General features: G+C 46.3%; 1 protein-coding gene across 1 annotated transcript; it reads right to left on the bottom strand.

The window, feature by feature from the left end:
- Positions 1 to 3,797: 3,797 nt before the first annotated feature.
- LOC121838038 (piggyBac transposable element-derived protein 3-like) lies at positions 3,798 to 5,869 on the bottom strand. The gene is made up of 3 exons (XM_042294018.1): positions 5,830 to 5,869; positions 5,421 to 5,622; positions 3,798 to 5,304 (listed from the first exon to the last, which is right to left on the bottom strand). Exons 1-3 carry the CDS (start codon positions 5,867 to 5,869, stop codon positions 3,798 to 3,800), a joined length of 1,749 nt encoding a protein of 582 aa, XP_042149952.1.
- Between the last annotated feature and the right edge of the window lie 15,416 nt (positions 5,870 to 21,285).

Raw genomic sequence — 21,285 nt, 5'->3', positions numbered from 1 at the left:
CACTTATCTTATGGAGCCATCCTACGTTTCTTCCCATTGTGATAATTCTAAAAAGGTTGCTGTTCCCACTTACAGGACTGACAGTTTTGCGAATTCATTTTTTGTCAAAACCGCGAGAGAGTGGAACGACCTCCCGGAAGATATTGTGTCCGTTGATGATAATGACGTTTTCTTTTTGCACTTGTTATAATGTTTTTTAAAACCCCCCTACAATAATGCCCACAGGGCGATGTAGGTACAATGTAAATAAATAGAGCGACCACCCGACTTGCGGGACTATCCCGCATTGAGGGCTAGTGTCTCGCGTCCCGCAAGGAATTCCCAAATCTTCAAAATGTTCCGAATTTCATACTGTCGTATAATTCACTCAGCAACTCATGGTGCTGCCGAACAATGGGGCACGGGGAAGCGCGGAGGTCGCTGTTTAACCGCGGGAATCGCAATGGTACGCCATTTTCTATCCGAGCATTGCGGGAAGCGACCGTCGTTCTTGCATGAGAACCTACGCGTATGCTTTGTTGTACCTCTTCCCTTGGTGCCAAAATGTTGTAAGAAAAGTTGCTTTAAATATAGGATATTGTTAATATTATCAAATCACTGTGTTACTATGAAATGGTTGCTGTGGATTTTTGTTTTTGAAGATAGCCACACAAGGCGAAAAAGCCTGCAACTCACAACAATAAAAAAAAAACATAATGTTGAAAATTTGTGTAGGACCATGTTGACAAGAGCAAGCGTTGACAGGAAACAATAACCCGAAAGGTTCACTGTTTCCTATTTCCATTTGATGCATTGAGTTTTGCTGCAGTTGCTTTTTATGCTTTCAACATTGACACATTTAGTAACATATTTTGCATAAAAAATATCACTGGGAGCGAAAAATATTTTAGCCTGATTGCTCGAATACAATTTGCAGGTGTATAAACTCCAAAGGATATTGGATATGTTAACAGAGCCTCGGTGCGTAATGTGCAAGTTCATAACCCCCCCCCCCCCCCCCCCCGCCGCGTGTCCTGCATTTGGCTAGCTGGAAGGTGGTCACCCTAGTTAAAAGGGGCCCTGCAATCGTATATAGGCATCTACCTTTTTTGTGGTTTCCACGTCTCTTGCGGTTCGGGCAAGCCAGCGGGCACGGAAAGAGTAGCTAAATATCAGTGCGTCATATTTTAAGCGAACGGCACGGAAACCTCCTGCACCTATGAGGGCGACCCGTGGTGCCAAAAGCGTGCGATATGTAACGTCTTTGGTCCAAATTTAAATCCAAACGGAACGCAGGGTCTCTTCTCTTTAAAGGACAACTCCGCTTCTTTTCCAGTAGTGCAAAACTATACAGTTCTCTTTGTTATCATCTACAAAACCCCCATGGCAAATATTACGACGGAATTCCGCCTAGAAGTTCATTAAAATCGCTGTCAAAGTTTGACAAGCACGAATCCGCTGGTTTTGGATGAGACGTGCGGGCCAGACAACACTGACCGGCTGCATTTCCGCTTCCTCCAAATTCCTTCTCCCGGCACGTCCGCGACGTCATCAAACATGTACAGCTTTTTTTTTTGTTTTGTTTTCAATTTTTTTTTCTTTCCCGGGGAGAGCACGGGTGGCGCCAGCGCCATGAAAGACGTGAGTGACGCGCTCGGCCGGCCCGGCGCTCGACTATTGATACTACTGATAAGCCGATCGCCTCGTTGAGCGCGGCTTGTGTTACATCGCATACTTCTGAACACCAAGTAAAAGGAGGAGAGGGAAGCTGCTTTTGTAAGAATTTTGAGTGACAGGTTAATCTTCTATAATCTTCTGGGAGGAGAATAGCGACGCCTGTGCTAATCCAGGAGGCACAAAGGAGGATCCTGAAAAGAGGGGAGCTTCTTCTTCCCCTTGTATATCACGTGGGTGTACATGCTTAGTGATGCCGAATATACAATGTTGTCCGGCTTTGCCACCGTTTCGGTTTCGGTTTGTGATCATAGCTAGAGTAAAATTACACGAAAAATATTTTATTTTTCGTGAAACAAAGGATTGGGGATTGTTTTTGAGTGCTTCAAAAAGCAAAATCGGCCACTATCTCAAAATTTTTGAAATTAAGCGGAGTTGCCCTTTAATATCTTTCACCCACATCTTACGTTGGCCCTCGACCTTTCCACTGTTGACAATCTGGCCCTCACACTCCAATGAGCTTGACACCACTGCAAAGTTTCATTTTCACTGCTGTGTTTTGTCAACGAGACAAGCTCGAATCACCATCCATGTATTACGGTCGTGAAGAAGATGCACATCACGCGGAAAAAACAATATCACTTTCGAAACTTACTCGTGCTTGTCTCCCCTTTTGTTCCTTTGCCTCTGCATTTGCTTTTTTTTTTGTCAGCATTTTATTTTTTATTTGTATTTAATTGTATTTATTTTTTTGTGAGTCGCGGATGACTTCCGAATAATGTTAGCTGTGTACTTCAACGTGGCATAAATCTGTACACCTTCCCGTCGCATTAATCCAGCACACGGCGCATAAACCGGTACAACTTTATATGCAGTGTCTAGAGTGCCGTCCGAAAGCGCTCTTGCGGAGCGTTCAAATGTCATCCGACGGCAGTTTACGCCCACATTCAAGTGGCGTCCCACCTAAAGTCACTGGATCCTGGGAAAGTAGTGCCAAGCTTCCCTTATGGTCGCCATTTTGGTCCGTGATATGAGCAATTTCTCCTTGACACCTTCGTTCTTGGTGAGCCAATCTAAATACGCTAGTGATAAGTAGCTTCATGGAGACGTTTCTTGTATACAGAGATTTCGCTGTCCACACACCGGCGAAACAAGCATACATCTTCGTACCACCACCACATGCTGTGCCGGTGCTTGGAGGTACTGAAAAATAAGTTTACTGACTTAAAATACGCAAGAAGAACAATATAATGTAGTCATGGCACGTTACTGCTAAAATGTAACAGAGTTACAGTTACTTGGGCAAAAAAGTAACTCTGTTACAGTTACAGTTACAAAATTAAAAGAGTAACTTGTTATAGTTACTTCGCTAAAGTAACGCCATTACTTCGTCGTTACTTTACAAAAAATACACTAAATAACATCAAAAGGAACCTTTTTTTTATATGCCTTTAATTTAGCATACATTTTTTATAAGGCATTCTGTTGTTTACGGTAGTGAATATGATTATTTTGAGAAACTAAGATTTTCTTAATAATCAATATTAACATGTTTGGTTCTTTGTATTTCAATTTTTACCATAAATGGCCCCTTGAACAAGATCATAATTTAACGCAGTATTTGAGTAAATTCACTATATGATAAATAATTTATAGTCCCTTCTTTGGCAAAATTACAGGTGACTTGTTTTTCAAAGTTTTAACATAGGAGATACCTGATCCATCAAGAACTTTAAAATAAGCGCGACCACCATAAGGTGTACACGAACAAAACAGCACGCTTCCAGATTTCTTGTATATAAAATAATGGAGCCAGTTTACAATCGGTCAATTCTAATTTTAGATTTCTTTGATGGGCCGAAATCGGACGGACGCAATAAAAATCGTCCAAATCTGAAGTCAATAATAATATAAGTCGTACCTTGCAATGAGCTTTGTAGATGTTTTCTTATCCTCTTCACTACCGACCTAAGAAGCAATTGAAAACAACCGATTTTTTTTGCTATTTTTATTAAGCGTCCTCTTAACAATGCATAGAAAAAAAATAGTCAAGAAATTTGATTTATTTTAGCTGAAACAAGTATGTACACAAACGTGGACATAAGTTGTGTTCACGATGGACGGGCCGACCACGAATGTCGGAATCAGTGCCTAGCGTTATGAAACTCGGCGAAGCAGTTTTGCTTCTGAAGGCACAGAAAAATATTGCATTTCATGCACCTCACCCTTGTTCTTCCTTTGCAGTTTTTTTTCCTGCACCGCATTGCATTTTCGAGCTGGCAATATTCTGGGAAGTGATCGAAGTGGTCGCTGCGGGTATCGTTGTTAGGGAGTTGCACAGGCCTTGTTCTGTTGATTGTGGGCTCGTTGCTTGCTCTTTCAGTCCTGCTGTTTTCTGTAGAATTCGCCTTGATCAATGTTTCTGCAATATCTTGCTTGAATTGAAGTAAGGGAAGGATTTCTTTCTTCGGAATGTCCAGTTCTTGGGCGTCCCGCCGGTACTCAATCCAGGCGTTGGACACGGCAAGGTCAAGGAAGTGCGTGAAGAATCGAATGGTCCATTTTCTTGTTTTGATCTTAATTCTGTAGTACGCCACATACCTGTCAGCCAAGTCCACACCGCCCATGCACCTGTTGTAAAGTGAGACAATAGCTGGCTGAGGAACAGTAATTTTTTTTTTTTCTTCCTTGGACCACCGCTTGCACATACCAATTGGGTCACACCCAACTGCGCTCGACAAGAAAAGAACTCCTTTGTTATCTTTCCATTTCACAAGACAGACTTTTCCGTCCTCGCGTACGAGGCAAGCACTTTCACCACGGTTCATTGACCTGTCACTCGGCAAATTTCCGACTGCTCCTTGTGTGCGGTTAGCGTTCACAGTGCCAGTCAAAAACATTTGCTTCTCAGTTAGGTAGTCCACAATTGACAGTCCTGTGAAAAACCTGTCAGTGAACAGGTGCGCCTTCTGGTCGCTTACGGTTGTTGAAAGGTGCTTCACGACTGCGCCACCCAGGCCATACAACTTCATGTCTTCAGGAGTCACTGTATTTTTGCCGGTGTAAACCAGGAAGTCTAAAACAAGGCCGTCGGGGGAAGCCAAGACAAAATTCTTCAGACCAAGTGGATTTGGCTTAGAAGGAAGGTATTGCCTAAATGCACACCTTCCCGAAAATGGGATGATCTGCTCATCGATTGAGCATTCTTTTGTGCGCGGCAATGAGCGGCAAGCACTTTGAAAGCTGCTAACGATTGGCCGCACAAGGCGTAACCTGTCTTCTTTCTGTTGTGCTGTAACTGCGGAGATGTCCACAAAGTGCAGGTTATTGCGCAGCTCATAGAATCTGTTTCGGGTCATGTGGTCAGCAACAAAAGGTGTGCGTGTTGCTCGTGACCAGTACAGCTGGACTTGAGGAAGGTTCATAATTCCCATCAGTAGGTGTATGCCAGCGAGCTTCCTCACCTCAACTACGTCTGTTCTCACTGACCGGTGATTTCGTTTCTGAACAGAATACAAATTTGTTTGTTCAGCGAGTTCCCTCCAAAAATCCATTGGAAAATATTTGGCGAAATACTGATGTGGGGACAGAAGCTCCCGAAAACCGACGTCTGCTTGACCGTGACTGTCTGTCATGTCAGGGTTTGTGAATCTGGAAAATCAGATATTATGTAGGTTAACCATACGTCAAACTAGAAATATTTTGAAAGAAAGATGCTATGAATAGACGTGCGAGAAAATTTAGTGCAACAAAGTGCAAGAACTCACGTTCCTGGCTTCCAGGAGCTTTTTTTCTGCTTTTTGGGCCGGTTGGCGGTGTCCGGTTCAGGTTCATCTTCATCTTCGGATGTGTCATGACCACTTGCCGATGACGGCAAAGCACGATCATCATCATCATCAGACTCTGAAAGGTCCGCGTCGCTCTCTTCCAACATGGCAGCGATCTCATCATCGGTCAGGAATCTGGCTGCTGAGAACAAGCCAGAAAGAGAAGCGGCGATGTTCACAACCTTTGTCCACAAATGTGACACATTGTAAAAAGATGCGCTTGAAATCAACCGTTGTGCTTTTTGGCCTAGAAATAATTCATGTCGTCTTCGGGAGTTATAAACTTCATTACCAAATGACTCTTTTCCCAAGGAGTGAGAAAAAAGGTACAATAATTGTCAAAACTTACCTCGTGGTCGCTGTCCGACTCTAGAGCTGGATGCCGCCATTTCAACTTTTCCTGAAGGCGCTTTGACTGGACAGGTGGCGCCGCCTCTTGGGTATGGTGGCAACTACAACCACCTCTTCTAAACGCGCCAAATTTGAATTCCGCCAAACATCCCTCCTTGAGGTACAGCGCATAAATGTGGATGTTCACGAATGTGTACACCGGTAGCGAAGAGGTTATGCCACTCCACTCGTCAGTAGAATCGTTTTCTACTGAGTGCGCAGAGTCTTTCATTAAACATAAAGCTTCCCTTGAAAACTTGGAGAGCAATGTTGCGGCAACAATCCTCCGATAAAATAAGCACTGATCAAGGTATAAACGACCACTGCGTGTAGAATTCCAAACGGCTGTTGCGATCTTTTCTCCGCCACTTCCTAACCAGATCGAACGCGTTAGTGCTTCTCCATCTCACTACCCGAAACAGAAGAGACCACCAGGAAAGCCCATGACATGAATATCTATAAATCAACTGATGCCAAGTGCCCCTGGTCCCGGCTAAAAGCGGTCTTTCAATTTCAAGAAAACAAACAAACAAGCAGAACGACACAGACGTTTTGAGTGAGCGGATACTCTTTCTCTTGTGACAGGACTCGAGAAGGGACAATAAGGGGGTGATGGGAAGCAAAACTAATAATTGGGTTGAAAAAAAAAAGAAAGGGAAGGGGAGAAAATGGGGAAGTCGAGACCCCGTAAGAGTGCATCTGGAAGTTGGACGATTCAAATAACGTATGGGGCTTGGCGTCAAAAACACGAGGTTCGTAAAATTGGTTGTGCCGTAAGCCTGCGGGCGTTTGGGACGACAATCACCAAAAACTGTCCTCTGCAGAAAGTACTCGCTCCCTCCGCCGGACGATGAAAAGAAAACCGCTTCAGAAATGCCGCTTTGTGACATCTGCGTGCACTGTGGTCAATGTATACCAAACACTGCTGTTACGGACACAAACGTCTCCATTCTCCCATTTGGTGGGACCAGCTTGGCCAGGCAGGGTCACCCAGAATTTATTTTCTTTATATTTTCTTCCCCTCCTGCTCAAGACGTTTTCTGCTCATAATTACTTACAGTGCGACTGGGACAAGGACAGACAGAGGAGAAACACAGAAACACAGGACAAGCGCTGTGTTTCTCCTCTGTCTGTCCTTGTCCCAGTCGCGCTGTAGGTAATTATGAACTCTTACCAACTCGCCCAATTGTCCATTTTGCTACGTTTTCTGCAGCAGTTTTTGCTGTGCCCTTCCTGTACCAGGACTTGGGACTCTCTCACGAGTTGCGAGATGATTTGGTGGTCGTGTTTGCAATATTTCTGCACATAAATTTGAGAAGCACCTGTAACGACGTTACTTTTTACAGTTACTTTCGAAAAATAGTAACTCTGTTACAGTTACAAGTTCTTTTCTCTAAGCAGTAACGAGTTACTGTTACAAGTTACTGAAAAAAGTAACTAGTTACCGGTAACGCGTTACTAGTGACTAGTTACTGCTCAAGACGGATATAATGTCGCGTGTGATTGGTGCTTGTCATGGTACCACTTGCTTTGCGGGCTTCTCGGGAAGCAGCCGAAAACGAAAGTTTGCAATGCTCCAATTGAAACTCATTGTTTCTTATTTGTGTCCTCCATGTTGCTCAATGAGTGAGCGAGTCCAAATAAATATGAGTTTTAAGAATTTCAGTGTTTTGATATCTGGCATGCACCATAGAACAAAATTTTCGATGCCAGATTTTACTCTCGAATTTTAATTAGATAATTGGGTAAGAGGCATCATTTTTCGTATTTTAGTTACTGATCTTTGTGCCTGTCTAGTTCTTTCCTAAAGACATCAAAAATTAACTTAGGCAACTAAAATGCACTTCGAAATTTTGTATTTTTGCCAAACCCGCCCACAAAAGAACGCATACTGCCTGCAAATTGTTTTTATGGGTTGTAGGCCAGCTGCGGCATTCATATTCCCAGGTCATTCTGCCGGTTGTTGGCATTCTTTCTGCTTGGTTTGTTCTGCGGGCACTGTAAACCCGAGGGCGTGTTGCCGGCTGCCTGCACGATATCATCCACAAAAATATTCCGGCATTATAGTCACATGGTTACAGCCAGCCAATGGGGGGGGAACTGCCGGCAACTTTCCGTCCGGCTTTTCTGCCGGCTGAAGCACCGCAACAACCGTGACTCGTGGATTCCTTCGCAAAGCTACCCATTGCATCGCTTGCCATGCTCCGTACGACGAAAGCCTGTCCCGGTGACTTTGTTCAACGCAACCAATGCAGATGTGTAAACAAGCCTTTAAACAAATGGTCAATGAGCGGCTGATAGAACACGTCAGAGTAAGCGTGACTTGTGCTTAAAGGGGCCCTGCAAGGACTTTTTTACTGGTTTTTGATTTGCACCGAACCTGAGTGCACTGAACATAGTAACTTAAACTTTTCTTTTCCCAAATTTCGCTTTATTTGAAAAGTTATAGGCAAATTAAAATTACAAAACCAAGCAAAAAATAGCCTCCTTCATGACTTCCTTGGTTGCTTGAGTGGCCGTGAACTAGAGGAGGGGCAGTGAGCTCAGCGAGTGGTCACGGCTGCCGCACTCCGTGTCGACGGCTCGAGAGGGCGCCACTAAAGCATGTTCTGGCTAGGCCATATGAAGCGGGCAGCCAGGGCGGCTTGCATTGCATTTTCTGTGCGATTAAACATTAATTCGGAATGACACTTCATTGGCCACAAACGACAGCAAACACGGGGTAAAGATCAGTTCAGAAAACGAGCCACTTCGCGCTGCCATACTGCCAAACCGCAAGCCAAAGCTCAGTGATGGAAGCGGCATTTGACCTTTTGTAGCAGGTTCTGTAGCAGGCAAAATATTGGTTTGGAGCAGCTACTGATGCTTTCGGAGGAGATCCCAACATCTGTTAGCACATCACTTGAGAATGAAAAAGAGATAACATCTCTAAATGAGTTTATTAATGATAGTGATCAAGGGTTCCTCTCTGATACTTGAGAAAATTACTTATCACCGTTTGTGGTAAACATAAATAAAGCATAAAAGGAACACACTATTGTTAAATAAGGCTCTAGTCTGAGAAGGTTTCATTTACAATGGGTATTAAAAAATGGTTGAAAAGTGAATCATAGTGTATTGGAATAAATCCTCTCTCGCCTCTTCATTTTCACACTTGACAGTTTGTCTCGCCTGTAAATATAATTTTTTTTTAATGCCTGCAAGAACCAGCATATCCGCTAACACGTCTACCAATAAAAATGAGTCTTGTAAGTTTAATAAACCTACCAAACTCAAGACTCAAATATTATATACTGCAAAAACAACCACCCAAAAATATTGTAAAAGGCTACATGTGTACTTTAAAGGCGATACTGCTTTCTAACTGCGTAGGAACCGAAGTTGCGTCAAAGTTCGCTGGACTTTCGATCGACAGCTGCACGGATTGTCGTATTTATTCAAATATACATACATAGACTCGTGCTTTCTTCTCTTTTTTTTTTAAAATTAAAATTTAACTTACAATTAGGACAAAGGTCGATCCATAATAATTCTGAGCACAATGTGCGTGCCTATCGCGTTAAGCCAGGCGCTCCCCCAGGTAAGCCGCTGCTCCTAGCACTCCGGTGTAAAGCGGTGAAGCTTGCGCACGCACTCTAGTGAGAGGCGGTAAAGGTTGAGGTGAGCGGCGCAAGTGTCATCCTACAATTTTGCAAAGTTTCCTCGAGGACTCTTAGTTCCTGACGTCGACGACATCGTCTGAAAATTTAGTCGATGTCGACGATCAAATCTACCGGCCAGAGCGGTTGATGCCCAGCATTAATGGCTCTGGCCGGTTGATTCACAGCATCAAAGCACTACATCATGACATTCGTCATCTCCTTGTACGCTTTCTTTCATTGGTTAAACCAATCAAATGCAGTGAATGTACCGTGACTTGCGCCTTTAGCATGTGTGCTTGCGGTTGTATGTGTTCGAGCCTTCGGCTGTACTCTGACCTAAGATGAAACAAACTATACACGTAGACGCTGTGAAATTAATATTTGTAAAATGTTTCTTTCCTTCTACCTCTCTAAATAGTAAAGTGCCGCCATAATAATCTTTTTTTTTCTTTAAGCCTATGTTGGCACAATTGTGGCGCAATTCTTAGCAAAAATGGCATTTTGGCGCAAGATGTAGCAGACTTCCCATCATGACGCAATTTGGCGCAAATGGCGCAGCACTTCCATCATTGAAAGCTGCTCGACGAAGGCCTTGGGAATGCTCGGAACCGGTCGGATCCTCCAGTCCATACGACCGCAGCGTTGCCGCGTACATCCAAATCCTTTCTACGCTCACCGCTCATCGGTGCCTGATCCAGAGTGTAAGATAGACAGGTGGGGAAACGAGAGCCAAATGAGCCACCGGATTGTGTCCTCCTCTGTTTTCTCTTTTTCTGTGGCGCCATCTATGTGGAGCACCGCAAACTCTCACTCCGGGTGGGCGAACGGTGGCGACCGGCTAAACTGACGAAGAAGGTTTCTCGTGGATTTTCAATGGAGGGCTGTCGTGCTCTCGGTTTATTTTGTGCACTCTCCCATAAAGTTCTATGCAAATTCGATTCCAATTTTTTTCTTCTCGCTGCAGTGCCATCTGTCGCAAATCGGAGGTACCCGCAAGCAGACGAGAACACAATCCGGTCACGGCGCTGCGGTAGGTTTCAATGGGCCGTTTCCCCACCTGTCTATCTTACACCTTGGCCTGATCCCACTACACCTTTCTAGTATGCGCTGCCTTTTCTGCCGCTTGGTGGCGGGTATGTCGACGGGTCATTTCTTGTTTCCGTACTTTCCAAAGCGCATTTGTTTTTTTTCTGATCTAAAATAGTGAATAAAAACTAGTTTCATGAATAATTGAAACGGCTTGCGCCACTGATTTTTTGTATTTCGACCTAAAAGAAGCTTTTAGCGGCTAACTCCTTTGTATCCGGGAATCCCAGCGTACTGGATATAGCCAAAATTATCTGTTATTTTCTTGATTTTTCTTCTACCAGTGGTCCAGTCTTCTTTTTGTCCATTCCACCGCCGTGGTTTTTGTAAACTCAGTGTTGCCAGTCATATCTTTAGATTTGATTTCCCAAGAATTAAAATGATACCGCCCCTCCAGGGTGCATTTTTAATAGAACAGGAGTGCAAGTACACTGCCCTTCCTGTTGCTCAATTCATTCAAGAATTTACCCAACCCTTCATCTAAGGGACCTAGGCTCAGGTCCTTAAGGCAGCCCGTGTGAATGGGGTATAACATATGCGTCCAGGATCTTGGCCAACTCTGAACGCCCAACATAGAATTCAGTACAAAGGTCCGAATTCTACCATCCCTTTGAAAATAAGCCAAGCATTGTCAGACCCTTAAGTTTTCTTATTGAGCAATTTTTGTTCCTCACTCCAACTTCGCCTTGACGAATTTAACCTAATTCAGAGTGCGGTTAGCATTGCCCCCTGGAATGTGGCGCGTGTTTTTTGTGACTGGACTTCCACAAAGTTGAATAAGAATAGCATATCAGCTCTTGCGATTCAACAGGAATTCCTGTTGAAATATAAAGATTATGCTCACTTTTACACGGACGGTGCCAAGACTTCATCTTTTGTCGGTTGTGGAGTGCACTGTGGTTATTTTGGATTATATTCTGAATACTAAAACTAGACAGGCCATATTATTTGTGGACTCTCAGAGTGCCATTACTGCAATATGCTCTCTAAAAGTCGCTGAGAATATGCTTGTGAAACATGTGAGAAGTAAACTTAACAGAGCTTTATGTAGAGGTCACAATATAAAATTCTGCTGGGTTCCATGTAGCAATAAAGGGTAATGAGGAGGCAGACAGGCTCGCTGCATCCTCAGGTAACTGCTCTCAATACCGAGCTAGCTTACCCTATCAGGACATCAAACCATTAAATAAATCGTCACTCTTTCTTTTATGGCAGTCGGAGTGGGTGATGGAGTTCAGTAACGTGCTCCTTGTAACCAAGCTAGTCCTTGGATCCTGGGAGAGCTTCTCACTTAAGAACCGCTTTCACAAAGTTGTATTGTGCCGGCTTTGAAATGGCCACTTTTTTCGTACAGACAGATATCCCCTTTGTGGGGAGGATCCACCGGTTTGTGAGCACTGTAGAGACCATCTTACTATTATTGATATTTTGTGGCTCTGCCCGGGATTTGATTTGACACTGAACGACTTGCCCATTTTCCGGGGTTCTCTAGAAACTATTCCATTTCATCCCACTCTCTTGCTGGGAAAGCACCCTCTCGTTCCTCTTGATCGAGTTTTGACATTTATTACTAGTACTGGCCTTATACACCTGATCTAGTCTTAGCTATTTTTAAGATTGCCATTTCGTAATGACATGACCCTAGGAGTTTCATCAGTTTGTCTAGTCTGGTGCAGTATGGCCTCCTTTGCTGTGAATACGGTCTGCATCTTACATGCTTGAGGCCCATAAAAAAATGCATTTTAGTTGCATTGTATTATAACTGACGGGAAAAATGGCGGCTTATACTTTGGAAAACGGGGCAGTTCTGTAAATCTCAGCATGCATCACTCCATGCATTGCATTCTGGGAACCAGTTTGCCATGGTTACGGAGTGACATTGTTTTGGTGCAGATGTCCTCGGGAGCAGGGGCCAGGTCCGCAGGAGCCTCAAGCGTTCGTCGCCGTGGCACCGGACCGAAGCATCTGAAAGAGTCTGATTGGACGACATCTCCCTGGTGAGTGGAGACTCCCAAGAACTTCTCAACCCACCGAAACAAGGTATCTATGCACCCACTCCTCTCTGTTACGTCGAGCCGCAGCGGCGTTACGTCGGGTACACTTCCGGTTGGGGGTTGTGGGCGGAAGTCGCCATGTGGGACGGGCAGTCCTGTGTTGTTTTGGAAGAAATCAGACTAAAAAAAACTGCCGTCTCGTCAAGACGCCACAACTGGGGCTGTACTAAAAGAGCCGGAAGAGGTTTGAAGGTCAGTTTTCATGTGTTTTTTGGTCCGAGAATGTAGATAGGTGCCGTAAAAAGGGAAACCAGACACCCTCGCCCACGACTGCTTCTGCAGGAAGCACTTTGGATTGAATTCACGGATACTTGCAATTGTCAGATTTATTATTTTTGTCCAAAGATAAACGCGGGAAAGTCAGAGTTGTGTGGACGACCCGTGGACCAAGTTCAGTTTGTCTTCACTTTTAGACCGCCTTCTGATCAATCAAATTGTCGCCTCTTCATTCAATTGACAGCGGCCAGTAGATAAAATGTTGCGTTAAAAAGTAGGTGCAGGCCTCAAAAGACTTAAGTTCGAAGGCTGTTTGGTGTAAGTAGGCTCAGTGTAAATAGTAGATACAAGAATATGTTGATCATTATTACCAGTGGTCATTACCGACTTGTTTTGCCCGATTCACTTGGTCCGATTCTGCTTGCGCTTTTCAGCATTGACGTCAACCATCGCAGCTGTCGTACATACTTTTGCAGCCCAAGCGATGTCATGACTGAATAGCGAGCAGAATCCAGGGATGTGATTGCTGCACCAAACTACGCTAAACGGCTTAACCTGCTACATCCTGCTACATTTAGCCGAAATGTAAGGAACTTTTGTCCACATTGTGCCAAAAATTGATTTCACTTCATTAATACTGAAAATATTATCTCTCAGGCCCCGCTATACGTCCAGATCGTTATGGTAGCCTTCCGCGAATTTTCAGAACCTACAATTTTAGTCGCGAATAACACTATCCTTTTTACGATAAGGAAAGAGGAAAGAGTCGCAAATAACACTATCCTTATTGTAAATTAAGAACCAACACGCTCAACCATCTACACAACACTATCCTATTTGATATCTCTTTCAGCGTCAAACACTGACAGTACTCGGAACTCTTGCAATATCCCCTATGCTCCTAATCTGCTCTGGTGTGTAAGTTAGCACTGTTGAGTATGCTTACCACCGCGCTCTTGCATACTGCAGTGAAGCGGCAGCCGCAAAGTAAGCGCTGCAATTTCGCTTATCTTGCTTCGTTCCAGTGCATCCAAGTGCTAAGGGGAAAGCGTTCCCCCAGAGCGGGACGTTAAATACGCAAGCGTCGGGTATATTAGAAAAGGAACTTTGTGAGTGTTAATGTAAAAGCTGTTAGTTGCAGTAAAAATTTCAGAATTTAACTGCAGATAATATTTATGATAGACCAGGGTACAGTGAAACTTCACTTGAACAAACTTCAAGGGACCTCAGGAAAAAGTTTGTTAAAGTGAAAGTTCACTCAACTGAAATTAGTATGTTGCAGCTTGTTATCACAAACTGAAGGAAAAATTGAGTGTTCAAATGATATTTCAACCCATTTATTTGTCACTCTGCTCATTTGCAAGTGTATTTCTGCCACTTAGCACTTTGTGTAGAATGCAGTAATCTTTTGCTGCACTTGTGCGTTTAGGACTGCGCTGGTCGTGAATTCAGCGTTCCTGGCTCGTAAATCTTTTAGCCATGTGGCAACAGCGTCGTCGACTTTACTGGAGTACACAGTGCACAGTCTTTTGCGCGCGGGACCGAGCTGCGCACTTTCCGATGCGGCTGCGATTGCTTGGCGTTGGCTCTTAATCGTAGACAATGACGATGCCGGGATCCCAAACGCTTTTGCAACGTCGACTTGATGCTGCCGGGAGTCCAGCCTTCGCAAAATATCCCGTTTTTCGTCTAGAGACAGGCGCTTTCGCTTGGCGTTCATGATTAACCAGCACGCGATCGCCTTTTCTTGGTGGCTGAAGCTGTGGCTATGGCTATGGCTGTGAAGCCAGCTAAACACGCAAAGCCAGCTATGGCTTCGGCTGGCTACGAGGTTATCTAGATAGCCAATCCAGTTCAAAGCTAAAATGGCGGCAAATTATACGTCGCGCGCTTCTCAACGTGAAAATATGCAACAAAAAGTGCGGTTGTACTTCTTGGAGTGATCAATATGACCCGGAAGATATAGGATGGTGCCGCGGAATAGGTTCGTAGAACTGAAATGCGCATTGCGCTGAATTTTGTTAAACTAAAGGGCGTTTGCATTGGGCTCAATGGCGCTTCGGTGGGGGATTTAAAAAAGTTAGTAAAACTGAATAGTTTGTTTAAATGACGTTCGTTCAAGTGGTATTTTACTGTATTCTGGCAATGTCCTATTCAGATTCGGGATTTAGCGAGGGTACTCAAAAGAAAATTTATAGGACCTGCTGTATTGGTTTATTTTTTTTTAAACTCCGTTGTATAGTTGTCATCTTTATATATCCTTTATCTGTTCGAGGTAGAGTCAAAAGAATAAATTAAAACTAAATTAGGTGAATCGGTAAAAGGAAGCTTGGGAATAACCTTGTGACTTTGGCTGGATTGTTTTATGAAGGCATACTTATCGTTTACGTGCCGATCTCTGTTATTATGAGGTTCTGGATACAAAATGTTGTTGATTTTCATAATTTTATGAAGCAAGGATTTTGTTTTTAAATCTGAATTACGAATTTTTGTTTTATCTTGTGGGATTTGATTTACCTTACTGCACCACAAGGTCAATCCCACTCCGCAGCTGGATGTTGAGGACGGCTACGGCCGGGTCCGTCCGGAGGCTGCCGTGGGCTCCGAGGAGAAGAATCACTCCGAAACACAAAGATACTGAAGAACCAGGTTTATTTGGCTCCTGTGCCCTACGGAAAAACTAATAAGTAAAAGGAATGGGAAAGTGTCTGCGCTGTTGTATGACAGATTCACCTGGAGGGGTCCCCCGCTGCCGTATTAGGCAGATTCGTGGGACGAGGGGGAAGCACAAACAAAAGAGGCTCACGACAAGAGCTTCCCCCAAAACGAGAGTCTCGGCCACCGTTTGCGGCCGGCTTATCTAGCCTCCAGAAAATGGACGTGCCCGGGATAAGTGGTCTGGCTCATCCCGCAGATGGGCCGCGACCACAATCATGCCCAAGGGTGCGCCGGAGGCACATTCACCCAAAAGGGTGAGGTAGGCATCGCCCTCTTCGAGGAATGCGGCCTTGCCCCGTATCTGGGATGACGTCGCCATAACTCTCCCCACGGCCTACGTGTGCTAGGCCTAGATAGGGAGATGGGGAACACGTGGTTCCCACACTTCTCCCCCCTTAAGGCTAAGGTAGGACTTAAGAAAATTGCCCTACCGACTCTCAAACAGAAGAAAGGAACTTCCCCCCAAAAAAAAACTTTCGCGTCTGGTACCGACCCGTACATGCTGGGGTTGACAAATATTGTGTCTTCGGCGGCGTCCCCGCGTTGGAGTAGGGTGCTCACTGAAGCCGCTTGAGGAGAAGCTCCTCTTCTGGGAGTAGGGGCTGGGCGCCGTCTCTGTCAAGGTTCATTAACCCGACGTCCAGGTCCCTGTCAGGTCCCGCCAGAAGGTCCAAAGCCTGCGCGGCGCCCTGGTCCGCTGGGAGCAGGGGGTTGAGAACGACTGGGCCCACGGCGGCCGGTCGACGGGAGCCCTTGCCAAGATGGCCGCCGCGAATGCCGGATCCCAGCCTATGTGGTCCACCACCAAGGCGACCGCATTGGCACCGCGGAGGGAGGCAGTGTTATCTGCTCCCCGTGGCTCGCGGACCACAGTTGGGTCCGGTGCACGAACAAGGAGCCACAATTACAGCAGAAACGGAAGTCGGTAGGGGGCCCAAGGCATGCCCCCACCCCCTGGCCGCCTCGTCGAGGTTCGAGATGGTCCTGCCACGGGAGGGCTCCGTCACCTGTCCCGCCGGCGTCCTGGACAGCACACGAGGCTGCTCCCCCAACGGGTCAGCCGACATGAAGGCCAGGGGCCTCACTGTCCCCTCCTGCGAAGTCCACGTGGCCACATAACGGACCTCCATGACCTCCTCAAGGCGACGATTGGCCCCGGCCCGCGAGTAGGGCAGGCGGTCCCGGCGCGCTCCTGCGCGGCCCACCACGCGGCACCAGTGGTTTGGTGATTGTGACATTCTGGCTAGATGGCAGGGCTGATCGGCAGACAACTGGAGGATGACCCCTCGACATGTGGTTGCCTCCGGAGAAACCTCGTAGGATGCCCCTGGCGGGACACCGGAGAGTCTCAAGTGGCCAAACTGACCATTGGTTGCTTGCCTACCCTTTCCCTCGGACCCCGCAGTATGGAGGGAAATCTCCCTAGGGGATGATCCGGGAGTGAATGTTGAGGTGACCGCAGTGTAATCTTGATGATATGTCAAGGTTCTGTTCACGGCACGCCGAAAAGTTGCCGCGGCATTTTTCGAGCGGCGTCACTTTTTCAAACAAATTGTCCGAAGTGCGTCACGAAGGCCGTCCTCTCCTGGGTTTCTTCGGCAGTGGGGATCTGCCAGTATCCCCATCTCAGATCGATCGACGTGACGAACGAAGCTGCCCCGACATGGAAGATGGTCCCCGTCTCGAGCAACTCACCGACTTGCCCGCCCACCTCTTTCTTTAGCAACTTGGAAACCCGAGACGCATGCATAGGATCGGGTTTCCAAGTACAAACCCTTTGCGGAGAGAGATAGCATGCTCCTCGCCACTGCTGTGCCCGGGGTCTCGTAGAACAAGCCGAGGTAGAAGTAGAAAACCTCACGCACCTCCCGCTCGTTGCGAGGAGCAAGGTGCTGGGTCAAAGTGTCATGCAGTCCATGATAAACTGCTTCCTCCACCAGCGGAGCACATTCCACCTTTCCAAAATCTTTTTCATCCTGGAAGAAGATATCTGTGTGACTTACGTGAGTGTCGTACGGCCACATGTTGTTCGCATGCACAATCCTCTTCTTCCCGTCATCGAGCATTACCTCGTAGGAGTCGTCACGAGGTTTTCCCACCACCATAAAGGGACCACTTTACTTCGAGCGCATCTTTCCCGGTCGGTCCGTCCGAAAAAGAATGACCTGATCCCCTTTCGGCAGCTTTAATGTTGCACTCGATAGCTGTTACGAGCCACGTGGCCATCCTGCCTCTCACTTGCAGCAAGTCCTGCGATATCTGCGGCCTGCTTCAGTTTTGTCCGCAGCTCGCTAACGTAGCGGGCTGGGCGTTCGTGCAAGGTGTTTGCGATATTCACCCCCCCCCCCCCCCCCCCCCCCCCCACATCTTTCTCAGGATTGAAAGTGATCCAGACGGGAGCACTCCCATAGAGCATCTGAAAAGGCGACAGGCCAGTCATGTTGGGGGGGACCTCCCTGTATGCCCATAAGAAGAAGGAAACGAATCGATCTTAGTTCCTGTGGTCACTGTCTGTTTAGTGGAAAAGCATGATTTTGAACATGCGATTCCACCGCTTGACAAAGCCGTTACTCTCGGGGTGCTCGAGTGTCGAGAATCGCGGAGAACTTTCTCTCCTTTCATGGAATAAATAGTTTGGTCAACTGCGCAATGAAATTCCCGTCCTGGTCGCTGCAAGTGGTCTCAGGTACTCCTGTACGAGCGAACAGCTCCAACAAAGCGTGTGAAGCCTTGCGAGCTGTCAGTGACATAATGCGGAAGACCTCGGGCTACGGAGTGTGCAGATCCGTGATGCAAAGAGGGTATCTGTGGCCTCATCCACCCCTGCGAGCACTGCGAGCACAGAGCTCCTCAGTCCTGTAAAGGTACCAAGAAAGGTCCTTCACAGATCGCTGTTCCGGCAGCTTGGCCACCAGGGCATCTAGTTTTGCCTTAGGCGACTTCATCCCGCTGCCAAGGTGAACCTTCATTCAATAAGAATTTCCTTGTGAACACTTATATCTACTGATCTAGATAACATTTCATCTAGTTGATTGCCTGAGTTTGGCAAAACAGTGAATCTTGGTCACATTATCAACCCAACATAGAACTTCATAATCATAGTGCCATATAACAAGATCATGTGCTGCCCTACATGACGTCTCCTCTATACAACATGGCCGTGCCACTAGGAAAGCTGTGAGTCGAGAGGATGGTCGGATGGCTGTTCTTTTTCATCTCAAGAATGCAAGGCTCAGCCAGTAAAGACGATTCGAGTGGCAAGCCAAAACATCAACTAGCATTCTGGAAAAAAGTTTTTTTGTGTCTGTGGCCTGGGAACGAGTTGCATCCAATGTAGTACTGACGGCGGCAGTGTGCCGAGAGAAAAGTCGAGACGCTGGGGTGGTCGAACTGCTGACCATCTCGAGTTTAAAATCGTTCAGCCCAGCAAGTGAAGACGAGTGGCAAGCCGAAACATCAGTTAGCATTCCGAAAAAGTTTCTTCATGTGTCTCGCTTGAAAATGATTTAATGTGCAATGTATTCAACAACAGTATTCTGATCGACAGGCATCGCTGCTTCCACGCTGCCAAATCGAACCTCTCTTACAAGTTTGGCAGCTTCCTGAGTAATCAAGCCGGCTCAAAAAGAGCTTACTTTTTTTTACTGTAGGCGGCATGTGCATTAATAAATCGGTGACGAAATTTTTCGCCTTTGTCAGTTAGGCTCCAAACTTTTCAGGAGTGTTGAAACGTTCAGACACTTCTGGCGTCACTGTGTCTTTCAGTTTTATGGTCTGCCGTTGCATGCAGCAGCAATACATCTATTGGGCTACATTAAAATATTTTATTTTCAGAATCATTTGTGGCTCCTGCCACGTGTATGCACCGCATTGCACTTATATCAAAAGTTCATGACCGTACGACCGCAAGTCTCGCTCGTTAACCTTTCAGTGTGTCACCAGTGACACGCTCTCGGTCGCTATGCTCCGTTTAGTTAGTGCACTTGGAGTATGAAACTCTGAGCATCGGAGTAGAAGTGAAGGTTTACCGACTTAACATGCCCTTTGATTGCGACCGTGCATGTTAAAAGCATGTACACTGTGGCAAGTCTAATGGTCGATGCTAAATGCTATTAACTTGGCTGCATTCCTTTACTGTAGTGTAGCTGTTGGCCCATCGAAAGGAATTTACTTTTAGTGTGGCATATTTCTCTGCCTTCACAAGTGGAACGCTATTCGGTGGGTATTCCTTCTTGCAGTTAAGTAAAATTGTGACATTCCCGGCTGCAGAAACAATCCTAACATTAACTTTTTGTTTTGTTTACAATGTTTTATTTTAAATGTCATTATTCTTTACCTATTTGTTTTATGGTAGGGGCACAAACAACAGTGACTTAATTGCACGCTGATGGAGAATCATTCCTTTCTGTTGCGGTAAACTCCGCCATCGGGACCACCAGGCCCCTTGATTCTAACGTGCGTGTAATCTATGCACCAAGTCACTCCAGGAAAGCTCTTCAGTGCATGGAACTCTGACATCACGCGGTGAAAATCATTCTCGCTGCTGGGGAAGTTCTCGAGTTGTGAAACAGGGTGCCGGCGATGAATCGCGACGCTCGCTCGACAACCCGACACACTGTTGGCTGCGACATGTTGACCAGGCCACCGGTGACGACCTGGTATGTCCCAGCGCTGTAGAATCACAGTGCGATCAGAAGCTGGAGCCTAGGAGGGACCGGCAGACTGTGATTGCTCGCACACTCTTCCAGCGACAGGGACTCCAGGTATTTTGCTGCTATTGCTTTAGTGGAGCGGTAGCACGCGAGAAATTCAGTCGTTGAACACGTCCACATGGTTCAGCTGGTCCCTCTCACGACGCCGCGACATTGGGACGCTTTCATCTCGGCGGCCGTAGAGGAATTGTTGGTTTTCGTGACAAAATTGACGAACTCGCAGAACGATTTGGCACCTTTACCAGGGGCACTTTCTGCTGGACAACGAGCCTTCTTTGTTTGGAGCTGTGGGAGGATGGCCTTCCAAGTCTAGAATTTCGGCAACTTCTGCCTTGGATTCTGCGAGGGTAAGTCTTTTCAACTCAACGACATTTATTTCGGCTGCATTCAAATGATGGCCTTCCAGCAGGCTAAGGGGAAGGAGCAGAGGAGGAAAAGGAGGGGGGGTCGAAAGAGGAGGAAAGGAAAAAAGGGGTTGTTCACTACCTTCTCTCAAGGCCTCTGGTCCCTTCTGCCCAGTTTGGGATGGAAGAATGATATCTCCATGTCAGAAAGGGTTAGAGAGGTCGAAGCAACGTTAGTTACCAAGCTCTTAATGGCGTACGACTCGGCGACTTCCCTGCCAAATCTCCGCCAGTGTCCTCCTGATACGCACATACCTTCGTATCTGGGCGAAGAACCACCGCAAGTCTTACGGTGTACGACTGTTGGGTGCGTGGAGTCATCGGGGGGGTTCGTTTACCTCTTGCGAGTGTTCACTCAGGTGGTCACTTAGGCCCCCGCCGGTCTGTCCTATGTATTCCCCCTCCCCCCCCCCCCCCCACACACACACGAAAAAGGAATGAAATACATTACCTCCTTCCTACAGTCCACAAACTGCTGACCGTGCTTTTTGTTGCATTGGGTCGCGGTGGGTAGGGTATTGACCATTCTGCACATTTGTTGAAGTTTTAGTTTGCAGATAAACACCACCCCCCCCCCCCCCTCA

This window comes from Ixodes scapularis, unplaced genomic scaffold (genome assembly GCF_016920785.2).
Source record: "Ixodes scapularis isolate PalLabHiFi unplaced genomic scaffold, ASM1692078v2 PGA_scaffold5__190_contigs__length_132052651, whole genome shotgun sequence".
NCBI lineage: Eukaryota > Metazoa > Arthropoda > Arachnida > Ixodida > Ixodidae > Ixodes > Ixodes scapularis.
The sequence above is the reverse complement of the archived record's forward strand: the minus strand, read 5'-3'. Positions and strand labels throughout refer to the sequence as shown.

Bases quoted from the DNA above. Each gene is read 5' to 3' on its own strand.
- LOC121838038 (XM_042294018.1), bottom strand. From the start codon at position 5,869: ATGGCGGCATCCAGCTCTAGAGTCGGACAGCGACCACGAG. The intron at 5,623-5,829 runs GTAAGTTTTGAC...GCTTGTTCTCAG, and splicing joins AGTCGGACAGCGACCACGAG to CAGCCAGATTCCTGACCGAT. The intron at 5,305-5,420 runs GTGAGTTCTTGC...CTGATTTTCCAG, and splicing joins AGCTCCTGGAAGCCAGGAAC to ATTCACAAACCCTGACATGA.